At 42.6% G+C, this 16,328-nt stretch overlaps 2 protein-coding genes across 3 annotated transcripts in view; one reads left to right on the plus strand and one right to left on the minus strand.

The window, feature by feature from the left end:
• Positions 1–13,163, plus strand: part of LOC133529125 (clathrin heavy chain) — a 46,009-nt gene extending 32,846 nt beyond the window's left edge. Inside the window, exons 22-30 of the mRNA XM_061866761.1 lie at positions 265–427; positions 1,270–1,437; positions 2,530–2,679; positions 4,187–4,429; positions 5,251–5,365; positions 6,055–6,221; positions 6,488–6,574; positions 7,934–8,060; positions 10,018–13,163. Coding sequence (XP_061722745.1) covers positions 265–427; positions 1,270–1,437; positions 2,530–2,679; positions 4,187–4,429; positions 5,251–5,365; positions 6,055–6,221; positions 6,488–6,574; positions 7,934–8,060; positions 10,018–10,118 — 1,321 coding nt within the window. The 3' untranslated portion in view covers positions 10,119–13,163. The remainder of the gene's footprint in view (positions 1–264; positions 428–1,269; positions 1,438–2,529; positions 2,680–4,186; positions 4,430–5,250; positions 5,366–6,054; positions 6,222–6,487; positions 6,575–7,933; positions 8,061–10,017) is intronic.
• A 728-nt stretch (positions 13,164–13,891) lies between these two features.
• On the minus strand, positions 13,892–16,259 carry LOC133529118 (uncharacterized). 2 transcript variants are annotated; one of them, XM_061866754.1, is made up of 2 exons: positions 16,078–16,259; positions 13,892–15,733 (listed from the first exon to the last, which is right to left on the minus strand). In XM_061866754.1, exons 1-2 carry the CDS (start codon positions 16,105–16,107, stop codon positions 15,131–15,133), a joined length of 633 nt encoding a protein of 210 aa, XP_061722738.1. In that variant the 5' UTR covers positions 16,108–16,259; the 3' UTR covers positions 13,892–15,130. The 2 variants fall into 2 exon arrangements, with proteins under 2 accessions (XP_061722738.1, XP_061722737.1); XM_061866753.1 differs by having other exon boundaries at positions 13,892–15,660; positions 16,078–16,254.
• Positions 16,260–16,328: the final 69 nt, after the last annotated feature.

The raw sequence follows: 16,328 nt of genomic DNA on the forward strand, positions 1-16,328 counted from the left end.
TGACAACATACTTGAAGTAGCGCTTGACATATTGAATCGCGGGTGACAACGTAAGTCATGCTAAGCGCTCAGAAATCTAAATCAAGTTCCAATCAACGTAGGACCGTTTAGTGTCCTCAGTCATGATTGTAATGAGTAACTGGAAATCACGCTTAAAGGTGCCGCGCATGTTGTAATATTTCATAGCCCGATTATTTAAATACTGCATTTTGATAAGTCCAGTCAATCCATTTAACAAGACATTTGTAATGTGTAATGTTGCTGCGCAGGCGCGGTGGACAGCGCGCGCAAGGCCAACTCGACGCGCACGTGGAAGGAGGTGTGCTTCGCGTGCGTGGACGCCGGCGAGTTCCGCCTGGCGCAGATGTGCGGCCTGCACATCGTCGTGCACGCCGACGAGCTCGAGGACCTCATCAACTACTACCAGGTACAATACTTCAGCATACAGTCGATTTCAGACGTATGTTTACACTTTTTCATCACACTTGCTCGAAAAAGATCTTATATCATGCAGGTGTACTGAAGGATTAAGGCCTATATTGTTCCTGCGGGAGTTATCTATTGTGAAAAACATTGTGTGTAACTCCGGCGGTAAGATTATTGCAAACTTGGGTCTTTAATTCCCCCCAGCCTGCGACTGTCGGGAATTACCATCCTCGTATCCAAAACTTCACTTACCCTGCTCGTTGCACAATGTACTATTGCAAATTTACAACTTTGTAAAAATATCTCAGAAACCTAATCCTAGTATGATGAAGAAAAAAAAACAGGATCACTTTTTAGTTAGTTTTGGCGACAAAGATCGTCAAATAATATTTTCTTTCTCTACCAATTTAAATAATTTTTAATTAGTAAAAGAATTTTACTGGTTTTTGTGGGAGGTCGTGGGTTCAAATCCTGGCTCGTACCAATGAGTTTTTCGGAACTTATGTACGAAATATCATTTGATATTTACCACTAGCTTTTCGGTGAAGGAAAACATCGTGAGGAAACCTGCATGCATCTGCGAAGAAATTCAAAGGTGTATGTGAAGTCCCCAATCCGCATTGGGCTAGCGTGGGGACTATAGCCCGAGCCCTCTCGCGCATGAGAGGAGGCCTGTGCCCAGCAGTGGGACGTATATAGGCTAAATTATTATTATTATTATATAAAAGAATTTTAACTAGTTACGTAGCCCAGAACCGCAAAATTCGTCATCTTTCCATTAGCATATCTATTATATTTCCGTTGGAATTACGCTTTATAACCCTCATTGATTAATTTTTACAGGATCGAGGCCACTTCGACGAGCTGATCAGCCTGCTGGAGGCGGCGCTGGGACTGGAGCGCGCACACATGGGCATGTTCACGGAGCTCGCCATCCTCTACTCCAAGTACAAGCCCGCCAAGATGCGCGAGCACCTCGAGCTGTTCTGGTCCAGGGTCAACATCCCCAAGGTCAGACAAGCATTTCACAGGGTAGAGACGACGTCAAAACTCGATAAACGCGTGTTTACACACGTTGAGGTCCAACCTTAAAAAAACACATTTATTTATCATTAAATTTATTTATTTTTAAAAAAAATTATGCCACTTTTAGTGTATACTACCTACCCGCCCCGGCTTCGCACGGGTTGCACAAAACTTTAACAAATTTAAACTTTCCTCAAGTATCACTTTATTGATAGGTGAAAACCGTTCAGTAGTTTTGTAGTTTATTGCGAACATACAGACGCGGCGGGGGATTTTGTTGTATAAGATGTAGTGATATAACTTGCCTTGGCAATCACATGAAGTAACCTATACTAGGTTACTTTATGTGATGTTAAGGTCCGTTCAGATCAGCCAAATAAATAAATGCGTACCAAATGGGTCCATATTGAGTTGCATAAAAGTTTAAGTCATAACTTTGATACGCATAACAACTTGTGTCATAATCATCATTGCGCATACAAATGAAAAGTCATATTATATTGTGTCATACATTTTTAGCCATAGTATTTGATGACATGCATAGCAGCTTTCATATATTTTTTGTGCATACCTAACGAACCTAACCTAAAATTTATGACTATAAAAATTATGACAGAACTCATTTATGACAAAAATTCAGTTATGTTTAGGAATAATTATGACTCGCAATTGTATGCATAAAATGTTATGACAATTAAAAATATGACAAAAGTTGTTATGCGACCAGAGGGAGTCCCGTACCAAATGTATTGTTAACGCACTACACATGTGTTTAATCTACGTAGCCCTATCGCAGTATGCGCACGTGTAAATGTAAACAAATAATGTGAAATGATTGTTAGATTGTCTGTTTCCAAAAGCAAGATTGAACGTTTATATTTTTTACTTATTAAAGTTCCAATTAATTTAAAAAAATTCGCAGAGTTCAATGTTTACTTACTGCTAAAGTCATAAATGGCTTAATTACAGCAAGGGTTCGGACTTATTAAACTAATTTATATAACAAAGCAAAATATATGTTTGCATAACATAGTCGTAATTATTTGATATGAAATAATTTTTAACTTCGGTGGGCAGGTGCTGCGCGCGGCCGAGCACGCGCACCTGTGGTCGGAGCTGGTGTTCCTGTACGACAAGTACGAGGAGTACGACAACGCCGCGCTCACCATGATGCAGCACCCCACCGAGGCCTGGCGCGAGGGACACTTCAAGGACATCATCACTAAAGTAACTACTGTACTTCATGTTTGCTTCCGGCGGTTAATCTTTGTTTAACATTAGTCAACCTTGCGTTATACACGGTGAATACTAAGTGACGGCGAGAAAATACAACTGTATCCAGTGCTGGTTTAACCTTTTGACCGCCAAAGACGTCATATGACGCGCGCGGCTACAGCCCAATATCAACCTTCATGCGTACCGACAAGGTTCACGATTACGCGCCGCGTACGATAGGCGTGGCGTTTAAAGGGTTAACCCCTGGAACGCCGAACCGACAAACGTACTTGTACCCGTCAAATGCCCAGTGCCGGATTCGTCCCATCCCCCTCAAACGCCGGATAGGCTCGCGTACGTGCACCCGTTGACTGCCGCGACTTATACTGCATTGAAATGCAAGTAATATAAAACTCTATTTGTAAATGTTTAGATCTCAAAATTAAATACGAATATGCTAGAATACATTTGGTGACTGATAAGGCACAAGGCAGTTGAGACAGTTTGTACAGATCCGGGACTAGTTAGTTGACGGGTACAATAATTGAAGATCCTCTGGCAATTGACAGGACTGGTACGGATCAGGGCAATAACCGCGAAAATCGAAGTTCGTCAATTGCGGGCATTTTTCTCTGTCACTCTACGTCTTAGTGAGAGTAAAAGAGAAAGATTTCCGCAATTTGCGAGTTTCGGTGTTCGCGGTAGGGCCCCAGGCACTAGGCGTCCCATGGGTTAAAGTTGAACAAGGCGTGTCTCGATATCGCGCGGTGGCCGGGCCAGCATTGTTCGACCGCGGCAAATCTGTACTTTTGGCACCATCTTGAACTATAGCGCGGCAGCCGAGCGCGGTATACGATCCGACGATTGATCAGTTTCTTTCATTAGTTACTTTCCCTTCATCATCGATCATTTACTTTCCTTTATATAAATCGCTAAAAGCGTGGTCATTTTCTGTTTTAATTCCTTTACAGACGGGGCCATTGCTGCACTAATATCATTTCATGCATTATTTCTTAATAGGCGAATTTCAAATATATGATTTGTTGCGACATTCTCTACATTCATTGTTCCATAGAAATTGTTTAGAGCCGTATAATTTAATTTAAGTACGACACTTTTCGTTATCCGTATCTGCGGCCGTGCGTGCCAACTGAAATATATACACCTCCGTCCCAACTGTGCGAACAAAACAATGATCGCTCCATTTGCCGCGCGGCCAAAACTGGCAATAAATAGTTCGTCGCGCGACACTTGGCCGCTCGCCAATGATCGTGTCGCGCTACACAATGTTCGATAGCTTGCCGCGCGATATCCAGACAAGGCTTAGTATTATAAAATTGTGAGGAATCTGAGTGGGAAGAAAATTGCTCCGCATATCGGATCGGTCTGTGTAGACAAGCCTCGCTTGAGGCATCGTGGCATCGTAAATATATTCGTAAATATATTATTGTGAACTATATTCCATAATCTTTTGATATACAAAAAAAAACTAAAACTTTATTACCCCATCGTATTCCAGGTAGCAAACATGGAGCTATACTACCGTGCTATCCAATTCTACCTGGACTACAAGCCGCTCCTCCTCAACGACCTGCTGCTGGTGCTGGCGCCGCGCATGGACCACACGCGCGCCGTGAGCTTCTTCACCAAGGCCGGCCACCTGCAGCTGGTCAAGGCCTACCTGCGCTCCGTGCAGAGCCTCAACAACAAGGCCGTCAACGAGGCGCTCAACTCGCTGCTCATCGACGAGGAGGACTACCAGGTACACTGCTGCAACCTCGGGGCCGCTCGAGCGAAGCCATCGGCAGGGCCGCCATGATAAATAAATGCAAAGGTATGTGAGCCTCCGTGCACGATACTCCAATCGCTTGGACCCCACCGCGCCGCCGGCGGCTGGCGGCCGCGCACGAGGCGGCGGGGGGCACTCGACACTCACTACGTCATTCGCTAATGATTCGTCCACACTGTTCACCGATACTACCCAAAACAGTTTTCCAGCTCGGAGGCCCTGACCAACCACGACCACGGCTAAAATTCGAATGACTAATTTCAATAGCCTCCCGTACTTTTCTCTGACAAATTGTTACTTGTTTGTTGTTTAACTGTTTCAATATATTTGTTGTTGTTATTGTGTCTCGTAACATAACCAACACAAGCCACGACAAACTTGTAACCTAGTTTTGTAGAGAAATTATATTATAAGTCAGTGTTACTCGACACGGTTCCCTGTTGATATCCTCCATACACTACTGGTTACAAACCGCGGAGGTGTTAGTGTTGTGTTCCTGCCGGTGAGTAAGGTTGCCAGAGCTCGACGAGGGGTTGTTAGGTTTGGCAACGCGCATGTAACTCCTCTGGAGTTGCAGGCGTACATAGGCTATGGAGACTGCTTACCATCAGGCGGACCGTATGCTTGTTTGCCGCCGACGTGGTATAAAAAAGCTAGGGCTTTGCGGATTTTTTGCCGTGCGCCGACGCCCTGATGATTGAAATCTATCATAAAATAAAATATAGCAGTTGCAACTATGTTAGCAATGCATTGTCTTCTGATTTCGCGAGTTATATCTGTTGTATGTTTTACAGGGACTACGGACATCGATAGACGCTTTCGACAACTTCGACACGATTGCGCTCGCGCAGCAACTGGAGAAACACGAGCTCACCGAGTTCAGAAGAATCGCCGCGTACCTATACAAAGGTTAAATTTTATCATTACTAGTCTAAGAAGCAACGTTGAAGTTTTATATTTTGAATTAAAGTTATGCGTGAAGCGAAGGATTAGGCGGGTCCACACAGAGCGAGCAGCGTGGCAAGGAAATTTCCTCGCGCGGCAAATGGCCAATGTAGACATGCCTCGGCCGAGGCAGCGCGCTCTGCCGAGGGTAACGCGCGCGCTGCCTCGGCCGAGGCACGTCTACATGAGCCGTTTGCCGCGCGAGAGAATTTCCTCGCAACGCTGCTCGCTCTGTATAAACTCGCCTAATTATCATATTCTATATACTCTGTATATTTAGGTATTTTTATAAAAGCAAACAAACAAGTATATTTTCGGGTAGTTATTTATTGATTAACCAACCAAATATAAACCGCCTGGATCTGTCACTGAACGACCTGATTTTAACCTACATTATTTGATCAATGCATGTTTTTATCTACCCTCGACCGGCTTAAGAAGGCATTTGAGGGTAGATTTTGTTTACTTTTAATTAAATACCTAAAGATACAGAGTATAAGATCAGATACATTGCTATTACACCTTTTTACTATTACACTTTCCTCGCAAGGCGGCTGTTCTGAGCGGACCCGCCTGTGTCGGTTGCGTCGAAAATCCTATCGTAACTTGGAACTCGGAAATAAATGATAAATCATTTGGACAATTGTACTCAGGAAACAACCGGTGGAAGCAGTCGGTGGAGCTGTGCAAGAAGGACGCGCTGTACGCGGACGCCATGGAGTACGCGGCCGAGTCGCGCCAGCCCGACGTGGCCGAGGAGCTGCTGGACTGGTTCCTGCAGCGTGACAACTACGAGTGCTTCTCCGCCTGCCTCTACCAGGTACAGAACTGGCTGTCACCATAGGATGCCCTGGATAACCTGCTCTAGGGTCCTAATTGAGGGAAGCTTACGCGGCGGCTTGCAGGCGCGGGTTTGAGCCCATGGCAGGCGACCGGCCCGAGCGCAGGCGGCCAACATTTCCTATTAAACAGCTGAACTTGTCCAATCGTAAAAATTCACTGTTAGTTGTCAGTGTAGTTTACAATTTCTATCAAATAAACTAGTCACGAACACAACTGGGATTTTATATGTTATTTGTTTTACAGTGTTACGACCTATTGAAACCCGACGTCGTCATCGAGCTAGCGTGGAGGCATAACATTATGGACTTCGCCATGCCTTTCCTCATCCAGGTCAGTTGAGTTCCGAAATTTTTGGCAATAATATTCATTCCGAATCACTGTATTAGTCATTTTATTTCATTTATTCAACATTGAATATCTCATAATATATTCGTGAATAGGCGGGTCTACACAGAGCGAGCATACGCGCGAGGCAATTTCCTCGCGCACAAAACGGCCAGAGTAGACGTGCCTCGGCCGAGGCAGAGCGCACGTTTTCCTCGGGCGAGCGCGACCTTTGCCGAGCCGCTCGGTGTCGGTTTTTCTGCATGCTCTAAGGTGCCTCAGTCGTTTGCCGCGCGCTGGTCGGGACGTGTTTGTTTGGTGCGCGTGGTTATTTTATTTTGTTTCGTACATCAAATTGGAAAACATGAATGAAGACCACTGTTGCAAATTAATATGCTTTTACGTAACAAATACGTGATATGGGATGCTAGAGATCTCAACTACATGAATAGGGGAATTAGAGAGGACTGATGTTTAATTTGATTGTAAATTTAATAAATAGACTGGTGTACGAGTCTTCCATCGCTAAATATCGCTGTGTGGGAAGCACCATCTCCCTGAAAGTGATACCTTTCTTCAGTTTGTGTCTCGCCGTTTAAGTTTTACGTGTAATTGTGAACATAACAAGTTGAATCACTTCTTTTTTTAATGCGTTTAAAATACGTCTTACTGCATTTTCTAACCTCGAAAGAGCCGATTTTCGTATCGTTATTGGTATTTATAGATTTGTTGCACCCAAAATCTCCTGCAACTTGTTCGTTTTCTTTTGGATTGCTTTGTAAAGCAAAATAAAACATACACGAGCCACATCAGTAAATATGTGCAGCATCATTTTGAACAGCTGACTGAGGGACGCCGTCTTGCCGAGCAAATTGGCTCGGCTGAGGCAAAAGTTACACGAACACGCGGCCGCGCGAGGCCCGTCTTTTGCCGCGCGAAGAAATTTCCTTGCGAGGCTGCTCGCTCTGTGTGGACCCGCTTAATAGAGAAAATAAAAGTCTTAAATATCTTCAACAAAACTCAAGTTTCGGTACTAAATGGGAGAATTTATAACAAAAACTATAATCTACATACATACTCACTATCACTTCATAAGGCCACACTGTTAGGGCCGCCATGTGACGTGGGGACGTTAATTAACAAAATTTACATTATTTATTATGGTTTTACTTTGACATTTAAAAATTCCTGACAAGTACAAGAGCTTGATATGCGTAAGGAAGGTGTTGTATGAGGCGTAAGCACACACATACAAGGTATAACATTGATATTGAACAAAACCAGTAAAATATATATAAGTTATAGCAAATAACCATATAAAAAACTTATTCCAATTATAATATGACTATTTTATAACCACTTTAGACTGTCCGCGAGCTGACGACGAAAGTGGAGAAGCTGGAAGAGGCGGACGCCAAGCGCAGCACCGAGAGCGCCGAGAACGACACCAAGCCCGCCATGATGATGGAGCCGCAGCTCATGCTCACCGCCGGTACGTCCGCTTGTCTCGCCACTGTAGAGTTACGAGCGGCCCCTTCGCTGTGTGGACTGCCCAACTTACGCGAGGGTCTGCCTTTAACACCTGATGAAATAACCACTGCTCAATATGTACCAAAACTATTACCTTAGGACCCCTCTATACATATTTGTATGCAGGGGTGCTAAGCTAATAGTTTTGCGTCATATTTAGCAGTGGTTATTTCATCAGGCGTTTAAGGCTGACCCTTAATACTTTAGCTGACCTACACTACCGGGCAAAAGGAGTTCGGTACAATGAAGACTTTAGTGTTATCAAAGTTTGCAGTGCTGACATCGAAAGGAGGATGGGCAGATTTGCCTGGACACTGGCCCATAAACCAATAAGAATAAGCGACATACCATCGGAAAGGTTTTTTTATTGTACATTTTTTGTATGTCGAGACTTTATCGTGACACAAAATTATCTACAATAACAAAACCTTCATGATCTGCGACATAGGAACTTAGTATCGAAAAAACTATATAAGTAGTTACGTTTCAACTCACACTACTTTTTGCGGCGATAACTTTTTTCACACAAAGATTTGGGACTACCTGTCATAATTAGTAAAAGTGATACAACTTACAATATTCTATCCGGTGACATACCGCTTGCCCTTATTGGTCAAATGGGCCAATTAGCCCACCCTCCTTTGTTTCTTTATCTTAGATGTAGTTTTTTTTCTTTCATTTAGAAACCACGTCCCGGGACATAACGAGCTATGAAAATCAAACAAGACAAGGCAGGCTTTAAATAGCTTCTACATATTTTGTTTCCTTAGTGAGTAGTTTGCGGCGGCTAACAGTGTTAGCCTAACATGCATGTCTAATAAATCGTTAATAGCAAGGTTTTATGCTCATTCCTATTTTAAATTTATTGTAGCGTACGCACGCAATAATAAACATTTGGGCATTTTAGAGCTAATTAATATTTTTTTTTATACATAACTGAATGATAATAAAAATATACTAAAATACTAAACATTGGGGGTTTTTCAAATCAGTTAAAAAACCATGATTGTACCCCGTTTTCGGGAACACGCTTTTTGATGATTTATTTGCGTATGTGAATTTTCATATAGTCCCTTTATGATTGCTTAATTTATATCAATTATATCTCTAGGTGTAAAACGTATTTACATTTTCCGATCTGATATCGGATGTAGAATCTTTCCAACATTCGTAATGTCGGGTCGCAGGGTGTACTTGCAGCGGCGTTCGCTTCAGCGGGCACGCATACCACAGCAAACATTAGCCCCCTTATTCATAAACGTCTACTAAAGTTAACAACCTGCTAATAGTTGTTTGTCCCTTTCCATCATATCAATACGTCGGAAAGTTACAAACGATTATTAGCGGCTTGTCAATTTTAGTAGACGTTTATGAATAAGGGGGTATATCTACACATATATAAAAACGTGCCATATTAGTGCCCGTTAAGATTAATTCTTACAGGTAGCTGTTGCTACATGCCACTTTAAGGCGTTTAACCCTTGGGACGCCTAGTGCCAGGGGTTAAGTATTAAGGGACAAATGGAAAAATTCGCACACATCTGTCTTCCGTGGCTCAGTTGGTAGAAACGATTGGACCGGTGTTCCAATGGTCGCAGATTCGAGTCCCGCTGGAGGTGTACATTTTTCAATTTTTCCTTTAAATTAAAATATTTGTAGTAACGCTCGCAGACGTTTGTGCTTGATAAAAAACATATATGTTATACATTTTACACTATCTGATATCGGATCGGACAGTGTGAAAACGCTCGCAGGGTACGCATATGTGGCATATACGTGGTTGGAACTGTAAGATGGGGGGTTTAAGTGCTTCCCACGTGGGCGCACACTAATTATGAGTTACGGTGCAGCGCCACAAGTGCGTGCGAGGCCGGGGCACATATGATACCTGGCGGTGTACTGAGTGAGCTCTCCCGCAGGCCCGTCCATGGCGTACCCCGGCGTGCCGGCGCAGGCGTCGCCCTACGCGTACGCCGCGCAGGCGCCGTCGCCCGCGCCCTACCACGGCTACGGCATGTAGGGCTCCGGCGTGCCGGCGCAGGCGTCGCCCTACGCGTACGCCGCGCAGGCGCCGTCGCCCGCGCCCTACCACGGCTACGGCATGTAGGGCTCCGGCGTGCCGGCGCAGGCGTCGCCCTACGCGTACGCCGCGCAGGCGCCGTCGCCCGCGCCCTACCACGGCTACGGCATGTAGGGCTCCGGCGTGCCGGCGCAGGCGTCGCCCTACGCGTACGCCGCGCAGGCGCCGTCGCCCGCGCCCTACCACGGCTACGGCATGTAGGGCTCCGGCGTGCCGGCGCAGGCGTCGCCCTACGCGTACGCCGCGCAGGCGCCGTCGCCCGCGCCCTACCACGGCTACGGCATGTAGGGCTCCGGCGTGCCGGCGCAGGCGTCGCCCTACGCGTACGCCGCGCAGGCGCCGTCGCCCGCGCCCTACCACGGCTACGGCATGTAGGGCTCCGGCGTGCCGCGCTAGCCGCCCCGCCACTTCTGAGCACCCGACCGCCGCACCAGGACCCTAATGGAACAAGGAACCCACCACCGATATTCATTCCACTTTTATCTCGGCTCTACGCCCAAATTCATTCAAAATCCTTTGGACGTTACGTCAGCGTGTAATGTCATATTACTAACATTTATTCTAACGTAGGGTCTAAGTTATTTTTGTAACGCTACCCTAGGTAGATTGTAAAGCCCGGATAAAAGTGACCGAACACCTGGAGTTGCGATGGAAGGCGAACATGGCGTCTCTCGCTGTTCTCGGCTAGAAAATAGGGGAGAACACGTACACTGATAGTGTTCCGAACGCTACTCATGATTATTACGAATTTGAACGTTGCAGCGATGAAAATAAGATTCATTCTTATTTTACCTCCCGCCCCCCGTCGTAACCCTAGGAATGGAACGTGAAAATGGCAATCGAATGCGAGTAGCGCAGTAGCAAATCTCGATCGTCATTTCGCGTATACGGCAAGTTCCGGTGGAGCCTCGGACCCGCGGTCTCGTTGGATGTAAAGACGCAACAGATATGGTCTCTATGCACTTCCGACCGGAGTTGTCCCGTTCCGCCGGCTATGTATGATAACTGAAAACTCCCGCGCCCCTGCCGAGGCCTAAGTTAAACTAGTATTCTATTTAGTATTCTCATTTTGTAAAAAGTTATTTACGTCGTAAGTGCATAGATATACCTTTAAGATTTACGAATAGATTAGCGGTTGGGCTGACAACTAGAACTATATAAAATGTTGGCCTGTACAAAATTATAATATATTTGATGGTGAAGTAGCTCTCGTGACTACAAAGTGCTTTATTTTTAAAATGGAATGAGAGTTTTAACAGATGATCGGTCTGTTGGGCTTGAGTAGTTGTCGCGTTAGGCCGCGCGCACACGACCTTACCACCGCGAGTTAGAGACGCGGCGCTATAGGGTGTCCGCATGCGCGAGATTATGTAATCGTTAATGTTTACAACCAATGTTACGGTGTAGCTTGCCATGTGGGTGGACTGTTAATAGTTGATCATTCAGCTTATATAATGACACATCTATCGAAGCTATTGTGCATAACGTTCAATTTATCGTAGTATGCTGCGGTGGCAGCATGGTTCCATTTTTATCACTTGTCACTATGTTCGTCACTTTCGCGCTTACATACTTGTTAGAAACAGGCATGGTGGCAAATGATAAAGAGCTGTCCATCTTACCCTACAGTGGGGCTAAGATGGTCGGCTCTTTATCATTTGTCACCATGCCTGTCACGTTCTAACAAATATGTAAGTGCGAAAGTGGCGCATGACATGACAGGTGATAAAAATGCGACCATGATACCGCTGCTGGAGTAACATTATATCTCGTTCATATGTTTATAACCGAAAGGCCAAGGTACCTAAATGTTGTTTAGAGTGTCCATATGTGGAGCCGCGAGCCGCCAGTAGCGAATGACGTCCGAAATTTAAATTAATAAATTATTGAAATTAATACTTTATTTAATCAAATTGTATGTTAGTTTTCATTTATTATTTTTATATTACTGAAAAGACTCATAATAGTTGAAATGTTCATATAAACAGATCTAAAAAATCAATCGAACAATAATTTTTAAAATAGTGCAATAATAATACTTAAATCATATTATAAAAAATACCAACGAATAAATGCATGCACGAAAATTATCTTCAATATTAATGTACAAAAACACGATATTTCGGGAGTTGACCGCGTTTGTATGTATATAATGCTTTCACATGTTTAGACTCCGCCAGAACTGGCCGATTACAGGAAATACTTGAGGTTACGAGTATCGTAACGGTTTCATAATTTCTAGATACGTTAGGTTTAGTTTAGGCGAAATTAGTGGTACGATGTTATTTTTGAGTAAAATGTTGAACCGTGTGCGAGGTTTAGAACACGCTTTAGTTGCGTCCGTATCGCACTGGGAATGATGCCTTCGCTAGATAAGTCAAATATATCTCTCTCTTATGAAGCGGCCGAACTCGCTGTTACTGCGAATATTAGCGCAAAACAGGTACATCCTGTGCTGACTATATTCGCTAGTGGGCTTGTATGTGTCGGCCCGCGAGGCACTCTGGGGAACTCTAGCCTTATATGTACGTTACATTTTTGTATACACATTATTATTTCGAGATATTCATATTTTACCCAGTTTTATGCGGAATGACCCCAGAAATGCCTTATTATTCTTAGAATACGTAGATTGCATTCATTTGTAATACATTCTGTATCTCAAAATCGTGCAGTCGCAGACAAATCAGCTTAATGTATTAAATAGGACGAATAATGGTTTTCAGATACAGAATTGTTACTTATTGCATAATGCGGGTTGCAAATAAATCATTGATGTTAAAATGATTCATTCAAATCATTCCTATCACATTATGATAATAATAATAGCAATTGTTATATGTTCATTTTGTTTCGTAATAATACATCTTTAACATAAACTTTGGAAATAAAGTTTATTGTTCTATTATTAATATTGTATTTATTCATGTATGATAATGTTTTCCTGAATTTTATTATAGTAAGAAATAAATATTAATAAACTTAGTTGTGTTTTTGTATTACCCTTTTCCCCCAACCAGAGAAGAGTAGATATAGTCTTTTTGCTTAGGCAAAAAAAACAAAGATAACACCAGCGGTGGCATCATGGTTCCATTTTTATCACTTGTCACTATGTCCGTCACTTTCGCGTTTACATACTTGTTAGAACGTGACAGGCATGGTGAAAAATGATTAAGAGCCGACCATCTTAGCCCTGCAGTTAGAGATAGAAACGAAATCATCTTGAAATGCACATCTCCCTTAGACAACATGGTGTATTCCCATTTATGTCTCCGTTGGGTACAGTTGGGAATAAGTGAATTCATATGAATCATTCCCATCTGTCCCCGCTTCACGTCACGTGGGGCGGGGATAAACATGTATATATACCGTGGTCATGTAATGTATCGTGCGAGAGAAAATATTGCACCTTTTTATGGAATTTTGAGGCTTTGAATCTGAGGTAAAACAATCAACCCCACACATACTCAAGGTCAATAATCAGGATTTTAAGACAATGGGCGAGTCCACACAGAACGTGCCGCCTCGCGAGGAAATGGCCGCGCGAAGCGGATCGATCGGCGGCGTGCCTCGCCCGAGGCAATGCCGAGTATTCCTTCGCCCGAAACACGTCTATGCAGACTGAGCTGCTCCGCGCGGCAATTTCCTCACGAGGCGGCTCGTTCTGTGTGGACCCACCTAATAATTAAACTATTAAAATTAATATGACTAGCTTACAAATACATTTGTCTTTATTTAGTCGATACAAATGTTAGATTGGCTTTGATGGATTGTATCGGTAATCGGCCTCGTGTAAATCCTGCATTATGCACCAGTACGTACCGTCTAGGTACTTTAAAAGATAGCGTGAACTGGGCGCAAGCAGCGCGCGGCGCGGCGAGCCCATACATTGCGCTCGACCAAATGCAGCAAATGTATGAACAGTTTTGATTTGATGCCCGCCGCTTGTGCCCAGTCCGTGGTCTTACAAAAGATGCAGGTGTAAAAAGTGTTAACATTTCTTTGACATGGACTGCAAAAAAAATCACGTTATTTAGACATTACATGTTGATAAATAAATGAACATTTACCCCCAACTCCCATGCGTTTTTGACTTTTCATACATTTTGCGGTGGGAGCTGGGAGCTCAAGATTAAATTTAAAGTCTGTCATCAAAATATTTCAGGTATTGCTTTTCCGCGTCTACAACTTGCTGGCATGCGTATTCCCACAAAGTACTATCAATCATTTCAATGCGTTCTTTTATTAGATTCAGATTAGATGTCAATTCTTGCTCCACATTCTTTAAAACCACATCCTTTTTTAATACTCTCCAAATATGTTCCATTGGGTTCAGTTCAGGGTGATGAGGAGGTAACCTTAGAACTTGAAAACCCTTTGACCTAACTAGTTCTTCAATAGTGTGACTTTTAAATGTTCCTTTGCCTTTTAATATTAAATCATACAGTTCTACTTTATTCATTGTTTCTTCATACTCAATATTTCGTTCAGTCAACCATACATGCATAAAGCTTTTACTTGAATTAGGATCAGGACAATTTTCAAATACACAATTTTGATTATTCATGACAATGGCAGCATTTTTTGGCAGATTAGGCATTAGCTGATTTGTAAGCCATTGCTTATAATTGTTGAAACTCATACTATCATCACTTGTTGAGTTCGTCTCATATATTAAGCAGGCATTTGGGACAAACCCTTGACATCCACCAGCATGAACAATTATAATCCGCATTCCATTTTCTTTTTTCCATTTTTTCTGTGTGGATGCTGTGTCGACATAGTAGTTGTCAGTAAATACAATGTATCTACCTTCGTCTCGATATTTTTGCAGCTCTTTAAGATATCTGAATCGCAACATTTGAATATCATGCCTTTCAACAAGTAATTTGTGATTATCAGTTGTAGACCATTCAAAACCTGAATCATACAAAATTTTTCGCAAGGTTTCTTTACAGCCATTGAAACCAGTTTTTTTCTGATACAATTTCCTTAAGTTCTTTTAATGTAGGCATTTCATGATTTTTGGTCTGGTATGAAATAATTGTTTTTCGAAGCAAAGATAGGTCGTAGTTGTCCAATGTTGATTTTGGGCAAACACGTTTTCTTTTTGATGGTGGCTTGAATCTCGATTTTGTGTCTGGCTCCACAAAGGATGTGTTTGCACAAGCTTGTCGTTCTTCTTTTAGTATTTTGAATACAGTTCGTTGACTGTAACCAACAGCTTGTGCAGTTCGCCTGCTAGGGCTCTTAGCATTTGTAAGATTTCTAACATTTTCAATTTCTGCTTCTATTTTCATCTGGTGATACACCCTAGCAATTATTTCTTTGGTCTGTGAATTTATATCATTTGTTGGTGTCATTGTAGTTTCCTCTGTTGTGTCGGTTGATGTACATTCACCATCTTGTTGTTTTTCATTTAATATACTGGTTATAATGCATTCACTATAACCAACAGCTTGTGAAGTTCGCCACATAGCATCTGTAAGATTTATAATGCCAGTTTCTTTTTCTTTTTTTATATGGTGGAATACTTTAAAAATGATTTCTTTGGCCTGAAAAATTATACAAATACTTTGATTTATATATAAACAAAAATCATACAACTGTAAAATGATATTGTGAAGTGAAATTTACAGTCAATCAGCCTGACAACTGAAAGGGAATCTTAATTTACTATAAATATATTATTACAAGGAGTCTTAATTTAATCGATTTTCAGTGTGAGTGCATGTAATTGAAAGGTTTATTTTTGAACGTCGAGCGCCTAAAAGGTTGTTTCTAAGTGACGAATCTCCGAGGAAAAATAAATGAATGCAAATGGAATATTATAATATTCGTATCACACAAATTCAATTCATCAGCTTTATACAGAAATAAGGAAAGCAAAATTATTTACCTGGCTTCCAAGACATTTTTTCCCCGACATAATTGGAGTCTATAAACATAAATAATCGTAACCCTATGTACTGATTGGAGTGAGTTAGAAGGAGGAAGGAAGGAACCTGAGGAGTGAATGAAGTGATTGAAGACATTGAAGTAAATCTCAATCAAAACAAGCCCGATCGTTGACAGTTGGCCGCTCCAAACCAAACGGAATATCTTTGATGGCAATCAATGCCAACGTAGACTAAATGTAGACACACAAGA

This window comes from Cydia pomonella, chromosome 20, assembly GCF_033807575.1.
Source record: "Cydia pomonella isolate Wapato2018A chromosome 20, ilCydPomo1, whole genome shotgun sequence".
Taxonomy (NCBI): domain Eukaryota; kingdom Metazoa; phylum Arthropoda; class Insecta; order Lepidoptera; family Tortricidae; genus Cydia; species Cydia pomonella.

What these genes read in the sequence shown, in the direction of transcription:
- LOC133529118 (XM_061866753.1), bottom strand. Translation starts at nt 16,213, where the DNA reads ATGTCTTCAATCACTTCATTCACTCCTCAGGTTCCTTCCTTCCTCCTT. An exon ending in AAAAATGTCTTGGAAGCCAG is followed by an intron (nt 15,661 to 16,077) that starts GTAAATAATTTT and finishes TAAATCTTACAG; the next exon opens with ATGCTATGTGGCGAACTTCA.